General features: G+C 57.4%; 1 protein-coding gene across 1 annotated transcript in view; it reads left to right on the top strand.

Moving 5' to 3' along the window:
* Positions 1–24,680, top strand: part of Ncor2 (nuclear receptor corepressor 2) — a 108,319-nt gene that overhangs the window by 81,763 nt on the left and 1,876 nt on the right. The window contains exons 22-46 of the mRNA XM_032887252.1: positions 467–635; positions 3,251–3,418; positions 4,276–4,412; positions 4,894–4,996; positions 5,109–5,213; positions 5,351–5,448; positions 7,435–7,585; positions 9,158–9,298; positions 9,589–9,669; positions 10,038–10,333; position 10,664; positions 11,262–11,615; positions 12,788–13,009; positions 13,491–13,745; positions 14,511–14,660; positions 14,769–14,900; positions 14,984–15,161; positions 16,776–17,191; positions 18,146–18,298; positions 18,387–18,532; positions 18,752–18,945; positions 19,599–19,745; positions 20,210–20,355; positions 20,927–20,980; positions 23,711–23,938. Coding sequence (XP_032743143.1) covers positions 467–635; positions 3,251–3,418; positions 4,276–4,412; positions 4,894–4,996; positions 5,109–5,213; positions 5,351–5,448; positions 7,435–7,585; positions 9,158–9,298; positions 9,589–9,669; positions 10,038–10,333; position 10,664; positions 11,262–11,615; positions 12,788–13,009; positions 13,491–13,745; positions 14,511–14,660; positions 14,769–14,900; positions 14,984–15,161; positions 16,776–17,191; positions 18,146–18,298; positions 18,387–18,532; positions 18,752–18,945; positions 19,599–19,745; positions 20,210–20,355; positions 20,927–20,980; positions 23,711–23,938 — 4,225 coding nt within the window. The remainder of the gene's footprint in view (positions 1–466; positions 636–3,250; positions 3,419–4,275; positions 4,413–4,893; positions 4,997–5,108; positions 5,214–5,350; positions 5,449–7,434; positions 7,586–9,157; positions 9,299–9,588; positions 9,670–10,037; positions 10,334–10,663; positions 10,665–11,261; positions 11,616–12,787; positions 13,010–13,490; positions 13,746–14,510; positions 14,661–14,768; positions 14,901–14,983; positions 15,162–16,775; positions 17,192–18,145; positions 18,299–18,386; positions 18,533–18,751; positions 18,946–19,598; positions 19,746–20,209; positions 20,356–20,926; positions 20,981–23,710; positions 23,939–24,680) is intronic.

Here is a 24,680-nt window from a genome sequence, read left to right on the forward strand (position 1 = left end):
TTGCAGGTCTGTCTTTGGGGCCGTTGGGAGCTCCCTGTTTTCTAGACACTCTGCTGGCTGTAGTCTCTTCAGTCCTTTTGACACTTAGCTTTGGCCTTTACATTCATGTGTTGGACATGGTGTGTCCGGCCTCGCTGCTATCACCCCAAAGCCCACATAGCTTCTTACTCCTGATTCCTAGTGGTGTGGGGTGTGCCGGGTGGAGTGGGAACTAGCGGGTCCTAGCACCCACCTGGCTCTGGGCCTCAGAAACAGGCCCTTCTTTGGCGGGGATGACCTCCGCTCCCTATATCTGATGTTGAGGCTCTGTCTCCATTGGGGGTTTTAAGTGGGATGTGGCTGCCTTTCTATACCTGGCTTTTGTGCTGGCCACACGGCCCCTCCCCAACCTGTCAACCTCTGACGTGGGGCCAGGATGTTTGACATGGGGCCAGAATGTTCATGCCTGCCCCATGCCCCCCAGCAGGTCACCAAGGTCCATGAACCCCCCCGGGAGGACACAGTACCCCCAAAGCCAGCTCCCCCTGTGCCTCCACCCACGCAGCACCTACAGCCAGAGGGTGACGTGTCTCAGCAGTCGGGAGGAAGTCCACGTGGCAAGTGCCGCAGCCCGGTGCCTCCCGCCGAGAAAGAGGGTGAGTGCTGGGCACAGGGATGCAGCGAGAGTGAAGGGCAGCCCTCTTCTCTGGAGCTCCCAGTGGCAGGGCAGGCCAGGCTGGGAGGACACGTAGTTAAGGCAGCAGATGACAGGGCTCAGCCATAGAGGTCCAGAAGCAGCTCAAGCTGGGGGCTCTTGAGAAACCAGAGGCAATCTAATGTTGGGGTGTGTGCGTCTGTCTGTGAGCGTGCGTGCAAACATACGTCTAGCCCGCTTCTCCTTTGGTGTGACCTTTGGGCTCCCTGAGGTTGCAGTCCAGGTCTCTGTCTTAGAACGACAGCAGGACTGACCTGAGCTGGACTGGCTCGCCTTTCCCTGGCTAAGGCATGGCTGCCCGTGTTGACACCCCTTCCTTGTCAGCACAGAGCCTCCTGTGCAGGTAGAGGGCAGCGTCTACCAGGGCCCCGTGGAATTTTCACATCGGTGCTTCTGAGCACCAGGGTTCCTCCTAAACTAGTGGTGGCAGGCATGAGAAGAAACAAATGGTTTGGGGCGGGTGCAGGGCCAACTTAAGTGGGCTGGGTATCCAACAAGGATCTGGTGAGGAGATCTAGGGGATGATGGGGAAAGGCCCTTCAGGGACTGGGAGTGGGAGAGGAGGTCAGAGAGGGAGATGGGGACGAAACTGTGTAGCTGAGGTGGAGACTAGCTTTGAGTGACCGTTTGCTTTGGGAGGGGCATGACATCAGATTAGGGTCTTGGGAAAAATCCGTTTCTGATTCCTGTTGAGAAAGGGCAGAAGGGAGTAGGGCAGGGGTGGGAGGCGGGCTGAAGTGCTCCTCCCAACAGCTCTAGGGCAGCCTGGACTTGACAGGTGGCCTTGGAAGTGGGAGGAAGGGGAGGCTTGAGTTTGTTCCTGAGGCCAAGCCAGCGCGATGTAGTGATGACCTCTGGGGGACGAGGGCAGGGTTGTCCTGTTAGAGCTGGGACCGGAACACACTACAGTAAGGGTGGGCTTTAAGGGGCCAGGTATATAGAACACAGTGTGCTGTGAGAAGCCACCGGGACTCAAGATGATAGCCTGGGATGACTGTAAGGGGAAGGGGGAGGCTCTGATCTGGCTCTGGCCAGGCAGCTGTGGCTGAACGGGGCTGGAGCCACCCAGGGCCAGCCAGGTCCTGCTAAGTTGGGCCCTAGGCCCCAGCCCTGGGAAAAGAGCCAGCAGTCCACGGTCCCTGAGGCTGGTTCTGGGCCCATCCATGTGGCCAGTGCTATGTCGGTTCCTAGACTCCTCCCGGGGGAACATTGCACCTGGTGGCCGGCTCTGTCACTCACGTGGTCTGGCCACAGTTCTGCTCCCCAGGGGACACATGAACCCAGCATGCAGGAAGCCAGCCTTTTCTGTCCTGGCTCCAATAGGGAGCTTCCAGGCCAGGCAGGTCCCTTGGGATCCCCAGGCCCGGCTGGAGGAACAGGTTGTCCGTCCTGGCTCTCAGCCACCTGCCTGCATTGGCCGAGTCTGACCCCATTTCCTTCTAGCCTCAGACTTCCTCTCTGCCCCCCAGCTCTCCAGAGCCAAGCTGGATGGGGCAGCCAAGGTACACAGCAGGCCAGGGAGCCAGGTGTTTGAACTTCCTGGTTCAGAGCAGGCCCTGTAGGTTGAGAATGTGAATGTCACACCGGTTAACTTTGGTTAACCACCTCCCTGGGGCCTGAGTTCAGGGGGAGTTTGTGCTCCCCTAAGGGAGAGATGTGGAGTGTAGCACTCGGGCCTCTGCTTGTGCTCCAGCTTTTCAGGACAGCCCAGGGCTGCGTGGAGGTGATCCAGGAGACACTTAGCGTCCGTTCCTGTTCCAAGGCCAGGGCCCTTGTCCTTCACGATTTCTGGATGGGTTGTGATCCCCAGAATGTGTCTAGCCAAGGCTGGCCACCCAGAACCGCTAAAGTAAGAGCTTGTGGAGCCTCAGGGAGTGCTGGCCTCACACAGGGGATCTGGGCCATGTGGCACAGCCAGAAGCCTAGGCCATGGGCTCTAGCCTGTGTTCTCAGGTCTCCCCTGCACTCAGCAGCTGGGGCCTCGGTCTTCCCATCTGGAGGGTGAAGGAACAAACTGTGACATCCCACAGAGTGCTACCCTTTGCTGTTGTTTGTGGTCACATGGGCTCCAATCCAGGCAACTGACCCAAGAGACCTCATCAAACGGGTCTGATTACTGTCCTCAGTGTGCACCCACACGGGCCCATCAAGGCCCGGCTGGAGCTCAGCCTGGTGACTGGTACATAGTAGACGGCTAGCACACGGGCTGCCGCTGCCCCACGCTCGTCTGGAGTAGCTGCCGTAGCCACATCCCTTGCCATAGAGCACAGTCACGGGGGTCAGCAAGCCTGACCCAGCACTCTTGGTCCTGGACACCCAACTGGTGACATTCTGTGGGAGACCGTGAAGCAAAGATTAGCCCTCGGACACATGCCCTCTGTCATGCCTGTCCCTGTGGGCTCAGCCACAAGGCAGCCCCATACCAAGCAGTTATCATGGGAACATAGCACACCTTTGCTGACATGTCCCAATGGCCCCTCATGTCAGGATCCTGTCATAGCTGACCAGTGGAGATGTCAGAGCCCTCCCTGACTGCCCAACTTAATCCTCTTTCAGCAGAGAAAGCTTCTTCATTCTTTCCGGCCTTCCCAGCTGAGGGCCCGAAGCTTCCTACTGAGCCCCCACGCTGGACATCGGGTCTGCCTTTTCCCATTCCTCCACGGGAAGTGATCAAGACTTCCCCACACGCCGCAGACCCCTCTGCCTTCTCCTACACACCCCCCGGTGAGTGGGCACCACCCCGATTAGGTCTCTGCAGTCAGTGGGCAGTCGGCTCTTGGCACTGGCGCAGGGCTGCATGATGCTGGTTGGGTGAGATGAGACCTTGCCTGGAGGTTTGGGGAAGCTGGGCACCTCCTGAGAACATCTACACACACCCTGTAGTGACCTAGGCAGCCATGGGAGGGAGAGAGCAGCAGGGAGATACTTTCCACCAGTGACTAAGAGGACGGTCGTTAGAGGGAGGGGACGGCAGTCTTGATTGTTTCGGGAAAGCCACCTAGGTTTTCTATTCTTGATGGTCCTCACCACCAGTAAAAGTAATCCAGCCAGAGGCCACCGGCAATGGCAGTGTCACAGTGGGTGGCCTAGGTACAGCTGACCCTAAGGGACATGTGCACTGCTTACTGGAGCTTGGAGAACAGAGAAAGGCATTCCCGGCAGAAGGAACAGCGTGTGCAAAGGGCCCAAAACAACAAGAGTTGGGACACTTGAGGCACCAGGTCAAACTGTCACAGCAGAAAATTACTACCCAGCCAGCCCAGGGATCCCCAGTCACGTGCCACTGAAATCCATGCCGGAGGTGACTCTCCCTAAGGCAGTGGGGGGGGGGCATTGTAGGCTCACAGTTAGGGAGAGGATGGCCTACTGACTCTGGGAAAGATCCCTTCGGACCCTGGGAGGAGAACAGAATCTAGGGAGGGGGTAGAAGTGGGGTGCTGGCTTAGAGGCCTGGGTGTGGATCAAGAGGTGATGGTGCAGCCGTGGAGGATCCAGGACTGGGGTTCTCGTGGAGGGCTCAGGTCATTGAAGCAGAGGTATATAGAGGAGCCCCCAAGTATACACTTCTTGTTTCCTTGCAGGTCACCCACTGCCTCTGGGCCTCCACGATAGTGCCCGGCCGGTCCTGCCACGGCCCCCCATCTCTAACCCCCCACCCCTCATCTCCTCTGCCAAGCACCCTGGTGTACTTGAGAGGCAGCTGGGTACCATCTCCCAGGTGAGTGCCTCTTGGGCTGGGTCTCCCCTTCACGGGAGCCTTTCTGAGCCGTGGGATGTTGCCAGGGGTGGTGCTGGCTGGGAAGCTGGCTGGACTCAGCCCTGCTGCTGTGGGGCTACGTGTATCACAGGCCGTGTGTTCCAGTGCCTCGGGCAGGTGACTCACTGTCTGTAGGCTTCAGTTCATCCTCTGTTCAGTGGGAGGGTGGGGAGCTGCAGCTGCTGCAGGCTGTAGAGTGTCATGTCTGTCGTAAGCCCTCGGTCACCTCTGCATCCTACCGACAGTCACCAACTCACCACATGGTTTGCAAAGCAGTCACACTGTCCTTTCTGTAGACACTGGCCTTGGGCTGTTGTTGGCCTGGCCACAGTCCTGCAGTAGAGGGCCGGCAGCCCCGTCTCTCACTTGCGTATCCTTAAGTCCCAAGCAAGGCTCTTCCTGTGGCTGAATCTGGTTGTGATCTCTCTCTTCGCCCTAGCAGGGAATGTCAGTGCAGCTTCGCGTGCCCCACTCAGAGCATGCCAAGGCCCCCATGGGCCCTCTCACCATGGGACTGCCTCTCGCTGTGGACCCGAAGAAGCTGGGTGAGTGCCCATGACCTTTTGGTTCCTATGCCGGGCGGGGGGCAGTCTTGGCCCTGGGAGCCTGGGAGGGGGGCAGCCTGAGACCTCTGTGTACCCTCTTGCCCACCCCTAGCCCCCTTCAGTGGAGTGAAGCAGGAGCAGTTGTCCCCTCGGGGTCAGGCTGGGCCACCTGAAAGTCTGGGAGTGCCCACTGCTCAGGAGACCTCTGTGCTGAGAGGTAAGTCTGGCCCAGTCACCTTAGTCCTAGAGAGCCTGAAAGCCCACTTGACAGTTGTCTCCTTACCCTTGACTCCACAGGGGACAGCTAGGTTGCTTTTAGACTTGGTCCAAAGAGCTGTGTCTTATGCCTTCTAGGGACAGCACTGGGCTCCACTGCCAGTGGAAGCATCACCAAGGGCCTCCCCAGTACCCGGACTGCAGATGGCCCCAGCTACCGAGGCTCTATCACCCACGTAGGTGCTGGGGGCAGGGTGGGATGGGCAGGCATCCTGAGAGGGTTGGGATGGGAGGAGAGGACCTCCGGGGAGACGAGAGATCGTGAGCTGAATGGTCGGTCACTGCCATGTGGGGTCAGGCCTAGGGTGAGGAAGAAAACAGGTGTCGTGTGTCTCCAGCGGTTGGGTGTGGCAGAGACCAACCACAGAGAGGATAGCCAGGCCCCTAACCAGACTGTCAGGAGCCCTAGATCATAAAGTGTCTGGACTGAGAAAGTTACCAGGTGACCCCAGTGACATGTTGCCATGGCCAGAAGAAGCAGAGGGGACAGAGGTGGCAGCTGGCTCTTGACAAATCACCAGTCGGTAGGCATGAGCCAGTGGTGGGTACCAGGCTTAGTACCCACGGTGTGTGGCCAAGCATACAGCCCAGCGAACTTCCAGTCACGGGACCACCCACCACAGGGTCCTTTTGACTCACTGTAGGGGACAAATGTCCGTTCATGCCGCAGGCTTCCCCTGAAGTCTCTGGTAATCTTGGGCTTTCAAAGGCAAAGCGCAGAAGCTGGAGGCAAAAATTCAGTCATGCCCTTCTGGCAGTGCCCGTAGCCCTCCCTGACTCAGTTTTCCCTGTGACAGAAATGTTCTTTCCAGGATAGGTACTCCGAGTGCCAGGTTTGCACACAGAGCTTCGCAGGGCTCAGGGATGCCGGCTCACAGGCTGAGAATCCCTTTCCCCTGGTTAGGGCTTGTGGAGAGTGAGGTCAGCGCTCTGGGGCCTATCTGTGTGGGATGATGACCCAGGCATTGATGTGACACGGCTAGCAGGTGGAGACCACACATCCCACTGTTGCCTGACCGCCCTGGAACCCAAGGCCACGGAGCCCATGTCCCACTCAGCTCCCAGGATTACACTCAGGCCTTGGAGCGGACTGTGGCTGGGCCCCTGGGGCTCCCCGTGCTCTTTGGTTTTGTCCAGTGAGTTATACGGAGCAGAACCATGGCCTGGCTGTATTTCGGTTGTCAGAGGCCCCTCTAAGCTTGGGGCCTCCAAACATCAATACCCTTTTTCATCTGGAGCCTGCCTGACTTTTCTCACCGTGTACCTGGCCTAGCAAGCAGCTATCGGCCACTTGAGAAGGCATTTCCCAACGCCCAGAAATCACCCCATACTGTCCATGCATGCCCCTCGGGAACCACCCAACAGAACAAGTCCCACGGGAGACAAACATCACTGAATGTGTTCCTGAGGTCATAAATGAAGAGAGAACTCAGGATTTGGGGGCCTCAGAGCCAAGTTAGAGTCCTCATAGCATGGATACGTGCCGACTGATTCTCAGGAAAGCAGGGTGACTTGTTATTAACAGCAGTTAGCAACTTGGGGTGATCCTGCCTTTTATCCCCCATGGGCTGTCTCAGAAGCTGTACTAATGGCCACACTCCCGTTCACAGAGGTCACCTAAGTGAATACAATCCCACAAAACCGCATGCCGTTGGTTTGAGAACTCCTGGGGTGGGGAGCTTACCCCCTCTAAATCAGTGTTTCTTAGTTGGCCCGACCTGCCCCGGGGACATCGGGGGCATTTAAGGGTGCGTTTGGTGGTTATAGTGGACAGAGATGGAAGGGCGTGAGTCAGCTAGTGATTGCAGACCAGGAGGAGGTGCCTGGGTGACTGACTGCTCTCTGCCTCAGTTTCCCTGTGGTTTGGTGGCTCGGGACAGCAGTCCCAGCTCTTGGAAGGCTCAGGCAGGAAGGAGGATGGTGAGTTCCAGGCTAACCTGACCTATATTGCCAGAGACCTTGTCTCTATGGAACAGTATTCCCGATAGCGTCTCTGGGAGGGTACAAGTGAGAGAGGGTGTTGGCAGCAGTGCTGACACTAGGAAGCCAGGATGAGTGACAGTGGCAATGGTGCGGGGGGAGTTACACATGTGTGGCTGTGTATACCTTGTGGGGTTGGGGAGCAGGTGATGTGTCAGGAGTCACCCACTCTACCCCTATAGGGCACGCCAGCAGACGTCCTCTACAAGGGTACCATCAGCAGGATCGTCGGTGAGGACAGCCCAAGTCGCCTTGACCGGGCACGAGAGGATACCCTGCCCAAGGGCCATGTCATCTATGAGGGCAAGAAAGGCCATGTCCTGTCCTATGAAGGTGGGTACAGAGGACAGAGACCATGAGGCACTGGCAGTCAGGTGGGGTGGCTCCTGCTGTCCCCTTGCTTTCTGTTCTCAGGATGTCTTTTCTCAAGACAGACATAGCAAGACTACCGAGAGCAGTCCCCTTGCTAGGCTGGGGCTCCCAGGGACATGTCAGACAGTACCTCCCTGCCGGGTCAGGATGCCCCTGCAGGGAGTGTGTTGGAAACCCCTTGTTGATAAGGAGTCAGGAAAGCCAGACTGTAACAGCAGTTGTGGTGTGTATACACTTTGCTGAGAGGGGAAGGTCCTTTGGCAGAGCAGAAAGCAGCCCGGGGCCTTTGGGTTGGTGTTGTGGTAGCCTCAGCAGGTTGAGGACTGGGCCTAGGCCCTGCCTGCCACCTTAGAGATAGGGAAACGGGGAGATGGACGTAGTCACATTCAGTGCCCTTCTATGAGGGTACCATCCTGGCCCTGGTGAGACAAGGCAGCCCTTGTTAGGGAGGAAGCCGTGGGATCTATAAAAGGTGTCTTTAGAGCCAGGCAGAGCTGAAGGGACTCCAGGGAGCAGGCAAGGAGTGACTTCCTGTCCTGCAGGCATACAGCCCAGAAGGGGTCAGGGCTGGCCTTGGTGGCTTCCCTACAGAGGCTGGGAAGCTGGGGAAATCTTTAAGTGCCGTGACAGGGAAGGGCTGTGGTAGAGCCACGACACCCTTCTCTCTGGCTAGAAAAGGAGCCAGGGCTGCCTAAAAGTTGAGGAACCCACACCTGGGATGCGTCTCCCAGTAGCCAAGCACCCACATCAACACTGCTGCCATGACTGCTGCAGGCCTGGGGGCTGCCAGAGTCTCACAGCCCCCTGGTCCTAGAGGTCACAAGTGGCCCCATGGGCTTTGGCACCTGACAATAAAGTACAGTCTTAAGGACAAGGGCTACAGCTGACCCTGGTGCCGGCTGCATGTCCAGGTGACAGACCCAAGAGCGAGGAGAGCAGGTGATCAGAGGTCCTGGCCAGAGCCCTGAGTCACAGGGTGGGAGCCTCTAGAGTCTCAGGTTGTAACTTTACAGCCTGTCTTGGTGGAGACTGGGTGTCCTGTTCGTCTCTTTGGGACCCAGTGGGTCTGAAGCAGTTCAGAGTATCGCCCACCGTCAGGCCCAGCCCCAGCTGCCAGCCCTTTCTTCGCAATCTCCCATAGCCAGAGCATCCAAGTCATTGGGGATAGCAATGCCACTCTGTCCCCGACACGCTGAGGCTTCACATGGTCCTTGGACCCGGTGCTCACACATCCCTTGTGTACATGCAGACCTGCAGGCGCTTGTGGGGGCCTCTCTGCAGACTCAGACCGTGTTGACATCTTCGTTAGTGTGCATATACACCCATGGGCACAGACACACATACACCCACCTACACAGCAGTGGCAGGCATGCCTGGCACTTTCTGCCAAGAGCAGCTCCCAGTTGAGCTGGTTTGAGGGTCCCATCTGTGGGGGCAGGGCCTCCTTTCAGCTCTGCCTGTTTGCCTAACTCCATGCCTGTGGTGTCTGCACCTTGCTGCCACCCCACACCATGTGCTTTTTCTGGCCCTCAGGTGGTCTATCGGTGTCACAGTGCTCCAAGGAGGATGGGAGGAGCAGCTCAGGCCCACCCCACGAGACTGCCGCCCCTAAACGCACCTATGACATGATGGAGGGCCGTGTGGGCAGGACCATCACCTCAGCCAGCATCGAGGGTAAGTGTCTCACTGTAGTAGCTTACCGGGGCCAAGCACCATCCCAGGAGACCCCAGGCACCCAGGTCAGAGTGGAAAGGGAGGGTGGCCCCTTGACATGCCTGGAGGGAGCCAGTCAGTAGTTGGCTCAATATTAACAAGTAGAGAAACTGAGGCACAACCCAGTGCAAAATGCGGCCCAGGGAAACGGGGCACTTGCTTGCTGGGTTGTAAGTCACGACAGAGACTGTTGGTGGTAGAGTCCAGCCCTCCTGGACACCATACAGTGACACTATCCCTGCTCTCCCCAGGACTCATGGGCCGTGCCATCCCTGAGCAGCACAGCCCCCACCTCAAGGAGCAGCATCACATCCGAGGCTCCATCACGCAAGGTATATCCCTCTTACGGTGTGTAATTCCACCCCCACGCCAAAACCAGCTAAGGGGTTGGAAACCGAGGGTGAACTTCCCGTCCGTGTCTTATAGGTGGAGTGACTACTCTGTACTTGGCGCTCATTCCAAAGCCCATGCTGCATGCCTTGCTAGTGATTGAGAGGGGGTCCAGATTGAATGTGTCTTTAGCTCATGCCTTTGTGGTAAACTGAGCAATGTGGTTTCACTTAGCGTCCTCACGTCATATGAAGAAACAGGCTTAGAAAAGTCAGTTCGCATACCCAAGGTCCCACAGGAAGGGAGGATTTGTGCTGACCCAGGCTGAGCCAGGCAAGGCAGTGGAGAGCCAATGATGTTTGCCCGGCAGGCATCCCGAGGTCATATGTGGAGGCCCAGGAGGACTACTTACGTAGGGAGGCCAAGCTCTTGAAGCGAGAAGGCACGCCACCGCCCCCACCGCCACCTCGGGACCTGACTGAGACCTACAAGACCCGGCCCCTCGACCCTCTGGGTCCCCTGAAGCTGAAGCCAACTCACGAGGGTGTGGTAGCGACTGTGAAGGAGGCGGGCCGCTCTATCCATGAGATCCCGCGAGAGGAGCTGCGCCGCACGCCCGAGCTGCCCCTGGCACCACGGCCTCTGAAGGAGGGTTCCATCACCCAGGTACGAGGAGCACAAAGGAGGGGCCGGGGCTTGGGCAAGCCTGAGGGAGTTCTAATGCTGCCCTCATTGCATTGGGTTATAAACTAAGGCCCAGAGAGGTCAGCGGCTTGCTCTGGTCACTGACAGGGCTTGTGAAACCAAAGTCTTTTGGTCACTTGGCTGCTCCCCACATTGCTACCTGCATGTTGTGTGTCAAGACTAGAGCCACTGTCCCCTACCTTGGTCATGGCTTGATGGAAAAGAAAGACAAAACAGCCAGACAAGGCACCTAGGGAAGGCTGTCTGTCACCTGAGCCAGGGACACACAGTGATGGACCAGAATGATTCTAGGGTATTCTTTTGAAAACTTAGGTGCTGCTCCTCATTTGGGCCCAGCACTTGGGAGGCGGAGTCAGGAAGATTGTAAATTTGAGGCTAGCCTAGGCTACAAAGCTGTACTCTGGCTTAATGCCGATCACCAAAGTTTTACAATTTAATGACAACACAAACATTGAGTGAAATTGAGATCTGGGACCTAGCTGTGCTCACTGTCCCCAGCCTGGATCCCTGTGGGATCCTCTCCAAGATGTCCAATAATTCCCGTCTCCGTGGTGTCCTCTGAGAGCCAACAGGAAATGTGTAACTCCAGCCTGGGACCCGGAGCCAGAGCTGGGGTGACAGCAGATGCATGTGATATGGAATCCATAGTGCTGCAGGATGTCGGGGGCCACACTGGGTGAGGAAGGTCGTATTGACCTGTAGTTAGCCACGCTCTGGTACCCCTCGACCAGTAGGGGGGTCTCTGGACGTATAGTCAGGCTGAAGTGAGCGGGGTATCTAGCCTCTGACATCTGTCTTGCTCAAGGGGTTAGAGATGCCCCATCCTGTGCAGACATACAGGGAGAACAGCATCTGGCCAGCCACATACAGACCTGGACCCTCTCCCCAGGGGACCCCACTCAGTACGACTCCGGGGCGCCCTCCAGTGGCTCCAAGAAACACGACGTGCGCTCCATCATCGGCAGCCCCGGCCGGCCTTTTCCTGCCCTGCACCCACTGGACATAATGGCTGATGCCCGGGCACTAGAGCGCGCCTGCTATGAAGAGAGTCTGAAGAGCCGGTCAGGGACCAGTAGTGGTGCAGGGGGCTCCATCACACGCGGGGCCCCAGTGGTCGTGCCTGAGCTAGGCAAGCCCCGGCAAAGCCCACTGGCCTACGAGGACCACGGGGCACCCTTCACCAGCCACCTGCCCCGAGGCTCACCTGTGACTACTAGGGAGCCCACGCCACGCCTTCAGGAAGGTGAGGCTCCCCTGGGCTGCCAGCTGTGGGGAGGGGACAGCTCATGTTCCACAGGGTAAATACCTCTTGCCGCCGCCAGTCTGTCTGCTGCCCTGCCAACACACTGCATACAGAGCCACGCCCCTGCCCCCGCCCCCCTCATCACACCCCCGTCATTCCCCCTTACCAAATGTTTTTTAAATAATTCAAATCAAGGCTGAGGAGAGGGCTCAGTAGCTAAAGTCTTGCTGTACCAGCATGAGATTCAGAGTTCAAATCCCCGGCACCCACATAAGCCAGGCACACTCATACACATCTGTAATTTTCATGCTTCACAGTGAGACAAAGGCTAAGACAGAAATCTCCTAAAGGTTACAGGCCATGAGTCCAGGTCTCAAACATGGCGGAAAGTGGATGACACCTCTGTCTCTCTATCTGTTTTATACACACGCATATGCACACTCATATCACAGCACACTCTTCCCTACATTCCTGTGCACACATGTACACACAAAAACAATAGTTTAAATGAAGCAGGCTTCACCTCTCCAGGAGCGCTGCTGGTCTGAAGCGCCTGCCTGTGATGTGACCGCCGCATCCTACTTGCCTCTGATTCTCTCGCATTCCTGACCTCCGCTCTTTCTCCGATCCTCCCACACATGCAGCCTTTCCGTGTGCTGGCCCTCTATGCCGAAGGCTCCACCTTTGGTTTTGCTTCTAGCCAACCCCTGTATACCCCACGCCACCAGATGTCAGGGCCTGGAGAGGCTATGGCCACCTCCAACCAGTTCCAGCCACATCCGGGCCAGGATTGTGTTAGGGTGTCAGACCAGTGTTTTAATTCATTGTATGAGGGAGCCCTTCCCAGAGCACTGAGATCCTCAAACATTTCTCTCTCTCTCTCTGAAGCCCATGCACTTCCTACCTTGGGGTTCATCTCCTATCTGGAACAATGGCTCTTTGGAGCTCAGGGTTCTTGCCTGCTTTGCTCTCAGGGTGCTCCCTCTTCTCCTCATGGGAACTGCCAGCCCATGATTTAAGTCAGACTGGAATGAATAGGGCAGTGGTGACTGGGGAGTAAATGAATGCTTTCACAAGGAGCCAGGAGCAGAGAGGCAAGAGGCTCTGGGGCTTGTGACAGCTCAGCCTGGTGGCCCTGTTGAGGCTGAGGCCACTGTGACCTGTCCCCACAGGCAGCCTCCTCTCCAGCAAGGCGTCCCAGGACCGGAAGCTGACCTCGACACCCCGGGAGATTGCCAAGTCCCCACACAGCACTGTGCCCGAGCACCACCCCCACCCCATCTCCCCCTATGAGCACTTGCTCCGGGGTGTGACTGGTGTGGACCTATACCGTGGCCACATCCCATTGGCCTTTGACCCCACCTCCATACCCCGAGGGATCCCTCTGGAAGCAGGTGGGTGCCCTGGGCCTGTACATGTGGAGCTTATTGATTCTGCTTCCTTGGGTGGGCACTCGGGGTCTGGAGAGTTGGGGTATGGCTTAGTGCTGAGATCACCAGCTGGTTAACCCAGGGCAGGTTCTAGGGTTTGGGCTTGGGACGGTGTTTCTCAGTGGGCTTCTATGCCTGTAGGACTCATCTGTCCCTTGCAAGTGCAGTAAACAAGGGGCTGCAGTGAGTGCCGTGATGTGGAACCTTTTTAAAGGCTCCTTTGTGAAGGTGTTAGGGCCTGTATTTCGATGCATTATATTGGGGGGCACTTCCGAAAACATTAAAAGCAGGCCCCCCCACATGATGAGGGAGCGAGTCTTAAGCTCTGTGTGTGCATTGGGGAGGCATGTGGGTGTACAAGGAGAAGAAGCTGTTGTGGCAGAAGTGAGGAACGTGAAGATAAGGCATGGGCCACCTGACCCTCCTTCCCTCCCTCCCTCCCCAGCAGCCGCAGCCTACTACCTGCCCCGGCACTTGGCCCCCAGCCCCACCTACCCACACCTGTACCCGCCTTACCTCATCCGTGGCTACCCTGACACGGCGGCCCTGGAGAACCGCCAGACCATCATCAATGACTACATCACCTCGCAGCAGATGCACCACAACGCAGCCTCTGCCATGGCCCAGCGCGCCGATATGCTGAGGGGTCTGTCGCCTCGAGAGTCCTCGCTGGCCCTTAATTATGCCGCTGGCCCGCGTGGTGAGTTGCCTGGGGCTGTGCGCATCAGCAGGGACTTGTCCTGCGCTGTAGTATGCAAAAGAAGAGTGCACACGTGTGCACTGCAGCTGGGCGGAGGGGCACAGTTGGCTGGGAGGACTAGGGGTGCGTGCTGGCTCCTTGGGGGAAGGGCAGACGGGGCCGCTTGTATCTGTTCACATCTAGAACTGTGCTTAGTAGACACTCTTGCCACCGTGCACCATGGGTCTTTGCGTGTTGTTCTGAAACCTTGGTATGGGGTATCTTCTGTCATCCAAGAGAGCAAAATACAGGCTGGATGTGGCATTGCACGCCTATACTCTTAAGTACAAGGAAGGTGCAAGGCCAGCCTCAGCTACATAAATTTTGAGGCCAGCCTGGGCTATATGAGTCCATCTCTATACAAATGACTGAAAAGAAAGGAATGAGAGCATGCGGCTTGTCAAAACACTGACTTCCTGTGAACAGCCTGGGTCACGTTGCCTCACTGTTCAGAGATAACCTTGTGGCCCCAGTTAGTGATGCGGAAGCCACTCTGGGGGTTTTAGAGGATGGGAGCCCAATGCAAGGAGCTGGTACTGTGGGAAGGCAGTGTTTTGGGTCAAAAGATGTTGTTTGAGAGATGCTACACGTCATAGCCTTGAGAAAGGGGCCTGGGGCCACTCCTGGCACCCAGGAGGGGTAGTGCAGGTGAAAGGTCTCAGGCCTGCACCCTTGGGGACAGGACGTCAGGCACCTACGGCTGACATCCCACCCTCACCCCTGCAGGCATTATCGACCTGTCCCAAGTGCCACACCTGCCCGTGCTGGTGCCGCCAACTCCAGGCACCCCTGCCACCGCCATCGACCGCCTTGCCTACCTCCCCACCGCGCCTCCACCCTTCAGCAGCCGTCACAGCAGTTCACCACTGTCCCCAGGTGCGCCTGCCAAATGGCTGGGTGGGGTCTGTGCCTCACCGCCTGTGCCCTGCAGGTAAGTTCTGGCCCACTGGGCTCTGGCTCACGCTCTGGCCTTGGGGTTTCCAGGAGGCCCCACTCACCTAGCTAAACCAACTGCCACGTCATCATCGGAGCGGGAACGGGAACGAGAGCGAGAACGAGACAAGTCCATCCTCACGTCCACCACTACAGTGGAGCATGCACCCATCTGGAGACCTGGTAGGGCACCCCAGACCCCGCCCCACCCCCAGGTCCTCATGGGCCACCTGGGCCTGCCCCCTGACTCGGCGGCCTGTCACCAGGTACGGAGCAGAGCAGCGGGGCTGGGGGCAGCAGCCGCCCCGCCTCCCACACCCACCAGCACTCGCCCATCTCCCCCCGGACCCAGGACGCCTTGCAGCAGAGGCCCAGTGTGCTGCACAACACGAGCATGAAGGGCGTGGTCACCTCCGTGGAACCCGGCACGCCCACGGTCCTGAGGTGGGCCAGGTTGGCACCGGGGGGAACAAGCCTGGGGGGAGGGTACGAAGATGGATTTGCTGAGTGGGAGGGGAGTGGAGGTGGGCAGATGGGTAGGGAATGGAGCAGATGGCAGGATCGGAAGGGGGAGAGTGAGAGAGATTATGAGAGTGGAGATGGGTGGCTTGTCAGCAGGTGGAGCATGGCCCAGGGGAGAGGGACGGGAGATAGATGCAGATAACCAGGCAATGACCGTGGGCGGATGGATGGATGGATGGACGGATGGATGGGTAGGTGGATGGATGGACGGATGGACAGGCAGACAGATGGACGAGTAGATGGATGGATGGACTGATGGATGGACTGATGGATGGGTAGGTGGATGGATGGACGGATGGACAGGCAGACAGATGGACGAGTAGATGGATGGACGGACGGATGGATGGATGGATGGATGGATGGATGGGTGGATGGGTAGATGGGTAGGTGGATGGATGGATGGACAGGCAGACAGATGGATGAGTAGATGGATGGACTGATGGATGAATGGACAGATGGACGGACGCATATATGAGTACACAGCAAGTTGATGGGCGGCGGATGAATGGGTGGATCGGATAGGTGGATGAGTGGATGAACAGCTGGATGGACAGGTAGGCAGACACAGATGAATGGTGGATGACGGGCAGCTGGATGGTACATGTGTCAGTGGGTAGATGGATAAGTAGGTCGACCGGTATAGGAAGGTGGGGGGGGGGTTGACTGGATGGATACGGACAGATAACGTGGATGTGTCCATGGGTGGGAGGGAGGGTAGGCAGATGTGTGGTTGGGTGGCTGGGCAGTCGGATGGATGGATGGATGGATGGATGGATGGATGGATGGATGGACGGACAGACGGACAAATGGACAGACAGATGGACAAATGGACAGAATGCAGGTGGTGGGTGATGGGATAGGTGCAGGAGTCAGTCGGTAGTCCCTAGTGTATAAGGCCCAGGAGTACCAACTTGAAAAAAGGGAACAGAGGGGTTGGGGATTTAGCTCAGTGGTAGAGCGCTTGCCTAGCAAGCGCAAGGCCCTGGGTTCGGTCCCCAGCTCTGAAAAAAAAAAAAAAAAAAAAGGAAAAAGGGAACAGAGAGCTTAATGTGTGGCCACAGGGCTGATGCTGCCCATAGCTGCCCACAGTGCTCGTATTGGGATGCCGGGCTTCTGCCTGTGTCGGTCCTGTGCTTCCTGGCTCACACGCTCCTCACTTCTGAGAGGGCCCGCATTCCACCTTCTGGGAGTGCCTCCTACTGGCCCTGCTTGAGCTTCCTGCCTTCCACTCCGCATGCTTACATCTAGATGGTCGTGTGGCAGCGGATGCCCTCGGGCGAGGATGGCTGCCTCTGTTGCTGTCTTCTCAGGAGCTCCGGCACCCTTGCCTTAATTACCAAATTCTGATCATCTGGGAGGGTGCTTGGCACCTGGTAGGGACTCAGTAAAAAGCTTTTGGGCCAAGCACAGCATAGGTCAGTCAGGAGAGCACTTATTCTGGGAGCCTCAGGGAGTGAGAGTCTAGGCAGGGACATGGAGGGTGTGAGGTAGGAATTCATTGGCCAGCACTGCCTGAACCTTTCTCTTTCTTTTCAGGTCCACCTCCACCTCTTCACCTGTCCGCCCAGCTGCCACATTCCCACCTGCCACCCACTGCCCACTTGGTGGCACCCTTGAAGGGGTCTACCCTACCCTCATGGAGCCCGTCCTGTTACCCAAGGAGACTTCTCGGGTTACCCGGCCTGAGCGGCCCCGTGTGGACGCTGGCCATGCCTTCCTCACCAAGCCCCCAGCCCGGGAGCCTGCCTCCTCACCCAGCAAGAGCTCCGAACCCCGATCCCTAGCACCCCCCAGCTCCAGCCACACAGCCATCGCCCGCACCCCAGCAAAGAGCCTTGCACCCCACCATGCCAGTCCGGACCTGCCGGCGCCCACCTCGGCCTCAGATCTGCACCGAGAAAAGACTCAAAGTAAACCCTTTTCCATCCAGGAATTGGAACTCCGTTCTCTGGGTAAGACCACCCTGACAGCGGCCACGTTCATAGACGCAATAATCACGCGTCAAATTGCTCACGAAAGGGGGCCGCGAGAAGGAGGTTCGCTGGCCATCGACTCCCCTGGCGACGGTAAGACACCCGGCCCGCCGCCTGCCCACCCCATCTGTGGCCTAAAGATATTTTCAGATCTTTGCTTTTAATTTTTTCCCCCTTTTTTGGTTGGTTTTGGTATTTCGTTTTGAGCTCGCCATCCTCGTCAGTCGGCACGCTGTGGTGACTCCGCCCACACTGGCCCCTCATTCGCCCATCCTTCATCATGAGTTTTTTTTTCCTTTTTTCTTTTTTTTTTTTTTTTTTTTTCCTCCTTTTTTCTTTTTGGATTTTTCGCTTTTTTCCTTTAATGAATGGATCTGTGGTTTGGACTCTGACCGCGCCTCCCATCTCCCGCCACCACCTGCACCTTCGTTTTGGGGAGTGGGGATGCAGGGTCTACCAGTTGACTGTGCCGCCACTGTACATGGAGGAAGTTAAGGCAGGGAGTGAGGTGGGGGGACGGCTGGGTACCCACCTCCTCTTCCCACACCAGCTACAGCCAGCCCTAAGGGAAGGAAGCCTCCGGCTGGATCAGAGGCAGTGGGACCGGGGCCAAGGCTGGACCTAGGGACCCATTGTCACTCAGCTTGAGCCTGACATCACCACACCCTGACCCCATGCACATTCACACCCTCCCTCCAGTTTCTCCACCACCACCTCCCGGTCTCCCCTATCTGAGCCCCACGCTGCCCAAGTCAGACTCCCATAATCCTTTGGGTGTGTCTGAGTCCTAAATGGAGCTCCCTTCACTTGCAGAGCTTCCTCTCTGGCCACCCTTAGGTCGACCTGATTTCCTTCCATCTTGAGGCCCAGACTGTGGAGGAATGGCTCCTCCCAAGCCCACCCCACATTCTGACCCTAGCTCACCTGTCTCAGGTTACCACAGTGGAGCTGGCTACAGCCCTGATGGGGTAGAGCCCATCAGCCCCGTGAGCTCGCCCAGCCTGACCCACGACAAGGGGCTCTCCAAGCCTCTGGAAGAGCTAGAGAAGAGCCACTTGGAGGGGGAGCTGCGGCACAAGCAGCCAGGTGACACCCGGGAGAGTAGCAGGTGGGGAAACTGAGGCACGGCTCCATGTTGTCCTCAGCCCCTGACAAGCTCTGCTTGTGTCCTCAGGCCCCATGAAGCTCAGTGGGGAGGCTGCCCACCTCCCACATCTGCGGCCACTGCCGGAGAGCCAGCCCTCATCCAGCCCACTCCTCCAGACTGCCCCAGGCATCAAAGGCCACCAGAGGGTGGTCACCTTGGCTCAGCACATCAGTGTAAGTGCCCATCTCTGGCCCCTGCCATTGGGAAGGCAGGTGGCTATGACAGCCACATCCCACAGCCAGACAGATGCTAACATGCACTGGCCACCACGCTTAGTCCTTTGGGGGGGTCACCATAAGGTCTGCCCAGGGACACTCACCCAGGAGACCAAGAGCCAGATCAGGGTTCTGCCCTACCTACTCTGAAAGTCCTGAACTGCCCTCTCCCCGCAGGAGGTCATTACACAGGACTACACACGCCACCACCCACAGCAGCTCAGTGGCCCCCTTCCCGCCCCTCTCTACTCCTTCCCTGGAGCCAGCTGCCCTGTCCTGGATCTCCGCCGCCCACCCAGTGACCTCTACCTCCCACCCCCGGACCATGGCACCCCAGCCCGGGGATCCCCCCACAGTGAAGGGGGCAAAAGGTGAGGAAGTACTCATGTCTGCATCAGGTGCTGGAAACAGTGGGGCAGGGGTGAGCTTTGCAGTGTGGGGCTAATGGGAAACTGAGGTGCAGGGATACAAAGCCTCACTACGTTCCCAGAACAGACACAAAGTGTCTAATCAGGAAGGTGGCTCACCCAAGGGTCCCACGTGCCAATTGAATGTCCTATATATACCAACTCAGCTAGGGGTCAGATGTCCCACTTCCATTTAGCAGATAGAGAAGTGAGTTACTATCCCGTCCCATGCACACAAACACTTACCCTGCACAGATGTAGACAGGTATCTCTGGGTAACAGCGAAGTCTAGCATGGGCGCCTCATCAGGGCTTACAACATGGCTCAAAGCACCCCAGCAGCGCTGTGTGGTGGCATACCCTCTGGACAGGCTGAGGCAAGACGATCGTGAACTGCAGGGCAGCCTGGGCTGCACCACAAGACCCTGACTCAAAAATAAACCAAAGCCCATGAGCGTTGGGTCAGTTCGAAAGGTCTCAGAAGCCCCCTGGGGTCTCCATCCCTCAGATGCAGAGTCTGGCCATTCACAGGGAAACACGCGAGCCCCACTGTGGGCAGTGGGGGTTCATCTTCATGGAGTAGAACCCCACCCTTAGCTGGGATGCTGTCTCCATTAGGTCTCCAGAACCCAGCAAAACAGTCCTGAGTAGCAGCGAGGATGCTATTGAACCTGTGTCCCCACCGGAGGGCATGACTGAGCCAGGACATGCACGGAGCGCTGCGTACCCACTGCTGTACCGGGACGGGGAGCAGGGGGAGCCCAGGTAGCTATGGCACAAATCCCCGCTTAGAGGTGGTGGTGTTGGTTCCCCATACACCCGTGGCCTCAGCCCTCTAGCACGGAGGTCGTCAATCTCGTCACAGCTCAGCGGGCTGATAGATTTTCAGGGGGCTTCAGTGTTGGCACCCTGTGCCTGGCATCCCAGCCCGAGTCATGTCCTATCTATCACTTGCTGCTGATGGAGAATGAACTAAACGGGACCAGAGTGGGTAGGGGTGGGCATGGACCTCAGGGAGGGTGTGACCTATGGCGGGGGAATTCACAGTGTGCCTAGGAGCCTCACAAACCACCCTAAGCCAGGGCTAAGTACAGATCCCAGCAGGCCTGGGATGGGAAATGGTTGGTCCTTAGCACCTCACTGTGGCTCAAGTGGTGAGCTCCCTGTTGCTAAAGGCTGGCAAACACAGTGCCCAGCCTGCTGACCCTGGCCTCTCATGCTCCCTGCAGGATGGGTTCTAAGTCTCCAGGCAACACCAGCCAGCCGCCAGCCTTCTTCAGTAAGCTGACCGAGAGCAACTCCGCCATGGTGAAGTCGAAGAAGCAGGAGATCAACAAGAAACTCAACACCCATAACCGGAATGAGCCTGAATACAGTAAGGAAAAGCCAAGGCCAGAGCAGGCACTGGGAGACAGAGTGCTCTTAACCTTCCTGTCGAAGGGCCTGATAGTCTGCCAGTGGGTACCGACGGCATATAGCACCTCAGTAATGCCCTGCGCACAGTAGGTGCTCAGCGGAACCTGTAGAGACAGCCCTGTGCTGGGCACGAGGAGCACAGCACACTACTCCAGGTTCATGCTGCAGGCATGGCGCCTTTCTCCACGGCTGATGTGGGTGGACAAGAACCCTTGTCCTTAGCTCAGGGTCGCAGGGACCATATGCTTATGAGAATGCACTGGGAAACAACACGTGAGGGCTTTGCACTGTCCCCTCCCACCAGCAGCCTCTCCCCAGGGTGGCTTGGACAAATCCTTCTGGAGTTAGACTACAGAAGCCCTTGCAGGTTAGCCCAGGCCTAGGGTAGTGACCTACGGCCAGAGTAAACCTGGAGCATCAGGTACCTAGTTGTGCCAGACGGTCAACCCAGACCGTACAGGGAGCTAACGGGTGCAGATCTCCCAGAACCTGCGAGCTCAGGCCTTACCCACCTTGTTACCCTGCTCTAGATATCGGCCAGCCTGGGACGGAAATCTTCAACATGCCCGCCATCACTGGAGCAGGTAACCCTCCCGTGTGTCCGCATAGCGACCTCCCTTCCCCAACTACTGACTTGGTGACAAGGAGCCTTAGCCAGTTCAAATTTGAGCCCTCTCCCTGGCCTCAGTGGACCCAGAATGGCACAGCAGGCCAGCCTCCACTGCCTCGAGTCCTCCCTACATGAGGGACGTCCAAGGTGTGAGATCAGGGTTTCTCCGGTGGGTGTTAGGTCCACCCTGGTAATACTTGCCCAACTGCTGGGGCTGAGGCACGTCACCCAGTGTGGGCCTGGGGACTGGCCTTGGGGTCCAGAGCTTCAGGGTGCCACAGGCATCTCTCACACTACAGTCTCCATTTGGGGTTCCAGCAGAGCCCTGGCCTTTTTCTAAATCAGATGCAGACGGGTAATGTGAGAGAAACGTGTCACACTCAGGTGCAGTTTGTGGCAGAAATTTCAGGCATTCAGTGTGGTGCTTGGGACTCAGAACATCTGCCTGCCATGGTTATGATGACGTTGCCCCTGGGAAAGAAGCTGTCATGGGAATAAATGGCTCAGGGACACCTGAGCTGGGACTGTGACACAGGGGCAGCTGTGAGGACTTGCACTCCAGGCTGGAGGAACGGGCAAGGGTTCACTACCTTCCTTATGTGTGGAGCCTTGGGCCCAGGGAGTAAGGTGGCCAGATACACCCTTGAGAACATTTCCAGAGGACCACAGGACCTGCAGAGGGGGTGGGGGTGGGATCCTGGCTATCACAAACCCAGAAACATACTGGGGACTTTTCTGAGCCTCGGGCAGAAGGAAACTTTGATCAGGTTGAAGATGAATGTTTCTAGAATGTTCTAAATCTTGATGAGGTTCTAGACACCTGGGTATGTGTGAGGGTAGAGATTCACAGGGTAACACACACACACACACACGTGTGCCTCCTCAAACACCCCCCATAAATGTTAGTCCTCAAAGACATGTTTCCAGGCATGGCCAATGACACTCAACACCGGACCAGAGGTAAATGAGGAAGGTCATGCCTGTGCCCAGTGAGCGCCCTCAGGTCACAAGGCCCAGGAGCGGTCAGTGCTCCATCAGGAAACTCCCCTCCACCCCTCTTTCCCTGTTACCTCGTCGTATCTCCCTCTGTATTCTGGATGTGGAGGAGTGGGTGGGGCTTGTTTATTTGAAGTTAGGGGCATGGGGGGTGTGCGTGTGCACATGTGCGTACGTGCGTGCGTGCGTGGGTGGCTGTGGCGTGCGTTCACCCCTGTCAGAAGTTCAGCTTTTTCTTGGTAACGTTTGCTTAGCACTGAGGGAACATGACCAGCCCTGACCCGAGCTTGCCCGAAACCCAAACTGAGGCTCCACAGCCACCCCAGAACAGGATTAGGAAGTGACTGTCCCTTCCATCCTCAGAAGCCTGGCTATTTTACATTACCCGCGTTTCGGCCATGTGATTTTTACAAGGTTTGGTAGCCTGGAGGTTCACGGGGCACCAGAAACTGGCCAGTGGCATAGGCTGGGAATCCTGCCGATGATGTCGTTGTTTGTGTTTTTGTTGGTGGTGGTGATTTGGGGGTTTTTTATTGTTGTGTGTTTTGTTTCATTTGTTTGGTTTTGGGGGGTGGTTGATGAGGTGTAGCTTGGCAGTGTTTGGTTCTTTTTGCAGCCTGGGTTTGGAGCAGTTTTGTGGGTACTTGGGATTGAGGCGAGACCCTTGCATTCACTAAGCAAGTGTCCTCCCTGTGGAGAGCTACAGCCCAGCCCTCCTCTGCCGAGTGAAGGTCTCCTCAGCTGCCCAGGCCGGCACAGATTGGACTGAACTCACTGTAGACTAAGCTAGCCCCAAGCTTGCTATGCTCCTGCCGTAGCCTCGTAAATAGCTGGGTTTCCAGGCCTCCTAATGAGGCTCCAGCTCTCGGGAGGTTCTGGAAGCATCCACTGAAAAGAGATGCCTCCCCACCCTGGCATTTGCAGAAAGTCCCAGAGCACAATTCATGAGAGGGAGAGAAAGGAAACCGGAGAGGCTTTGCAGAGGCTCAGTGCAGGCTGCAAACATCTCTCGAGGCCAGTGTGTTGATTTGACTACTCTGTCCTTGTCATGGGGTCGGGCCAGCCAGGGCTGGAGTGGCCCTTCACCTGTTAAGCGCTACCCTGTCCTCGCACGCACATAACTGCATGGCTGTGACCCCCCCATCCCTTGTACCCAGCTCTACCTTTCTCTGGCTCCTGTGGGGAGAAATGGGGGGGGGCAAGCCTAGCTAAGGGGGAATCAGGCAGGCTGAGGTTCCTAACCCCTGAGAAAAGGGGAACAACAGGGGGTCCTCTCTGGTCTCCTTTCGTCCCCACATCCCTTCCTAGAACCTACCCACCAGAAGACCCCAGCTGGACTTCTATCCCCGTCCCTAGCACCTAGCTCTGGCTTAACTCCATAGCACAGCCTGCCCCTGCCTCTTCTTAGACATCCACTTACAGTCAAAATGGAATAAATAGACCCAGCTGCGATTGGGGTGTAGAGTAGGAACAGGGCTGGGGACCCTCCGGCTGCCCCAGACCCCTCCCTGCAACAGCCATGAGCTGTGGGGGCAGTTAGGGACCCCATCCGCACCCTACACACAGAGGCGGGCTGGAGGGACGGACGATGCTCGCAGATGTGTGCTCACTGTGTCTCTTTCTCTCTCCTCCCTCCTCATTCTATCTCTCGCAACCCTCTGGCTCCCCGGCCCCCGCCCCCCTGTGTGTCTGTCTGTCTCTCTCCCAGGCCTTATGACCTGTAGAAGCCAGGCGGTGCAAGAACACGCCAGCACCAACATGGGGCTAGAGGCCATTATTAGAAAGGCACTCATGGGTAAATATGATCAGTGGGAAGAGCCCCCGCCGCTCGGCGCCAATGCTTTTAACCCTCTGAATGCCAGTGCCAGTCTGCCCGCTGCCGCTATGCCCATAACCACTGCTGACGGACGGAGTGACCACCCACTCACCTCGCCAGGTCTGCAGGCCTGCCCCTGCCCGCCCGCCCGCCCGCCCGCCCGGCTGTGTCCCTCCTTACCCTGGTGTTGTTAATCCTCTCACCTCCCCCTCAAGCTTGGGAGACTGTGACCTTATTTTTGTGCGTGTTTGACATCTAGTTTGCTAATCCAAAGCTGGTCTGACACCCCATGTTGCGAAGGGCGCCCCCCTCGCCCCCAGCACCGCTGCTTTCCCCGTGCTCACACCACTCCCCACATCCCGCCCCTTCCTCCCCTGCTGTGTGGACAGGGATCAAGGTGGCCAGGCCCACCATGTGCGGCTGGGGCTGCTGCTGGGAAGAGTCTAGTGGGGGCATGACCCCTTGAAGGCCAGGCAGCACGAGGCCAGCTCCCCGTTCTTCCAGTGCCCATCAGCACTCTCTGTTCCCAAGCAAACACAAGCAAAGAGGTGCTCTGCTGTCCCCTTCTAGGGTCAGGCCAGCCAGCCTCGGGGTCTGGCCCTATCAGTAGAGGCCTTCAGTCTAGCACAGTTGAATGCTGTCTTGGGCAGTGTCTGTCCTCCAGCCAAGATCTGACACTCCTCAGTGAGGGGTACAGCCTGGTGGGGGCAGCTAAGGGAATAGTCAGCAACCTCTCTCATAGCAAATATTCGTTCCTCTTTTCTCTATGCCTAGGGCTGGCTCTGGCCATCTGGTAGACCTCTTAGCCTCCTGGCTCAGGGTTTCTCACACTAGTTTTCTGTTTGGGGCCCTAGGAGGCAGG

Source organism: Rattus rattus, chromosome 16 (genome assembly GCF_011064425.1).
Source record: "Rattus rattus isolate New Zealand chromosome 16, Rrattus_CSIRO_v1, whole genome shotgun sequence".
Classification (NCBI taxonomy): Eukaryota; Metazoa; Chordata; class Mammalia; order Rodentia; family Muridae; genus Rattus; species Rattus rattus.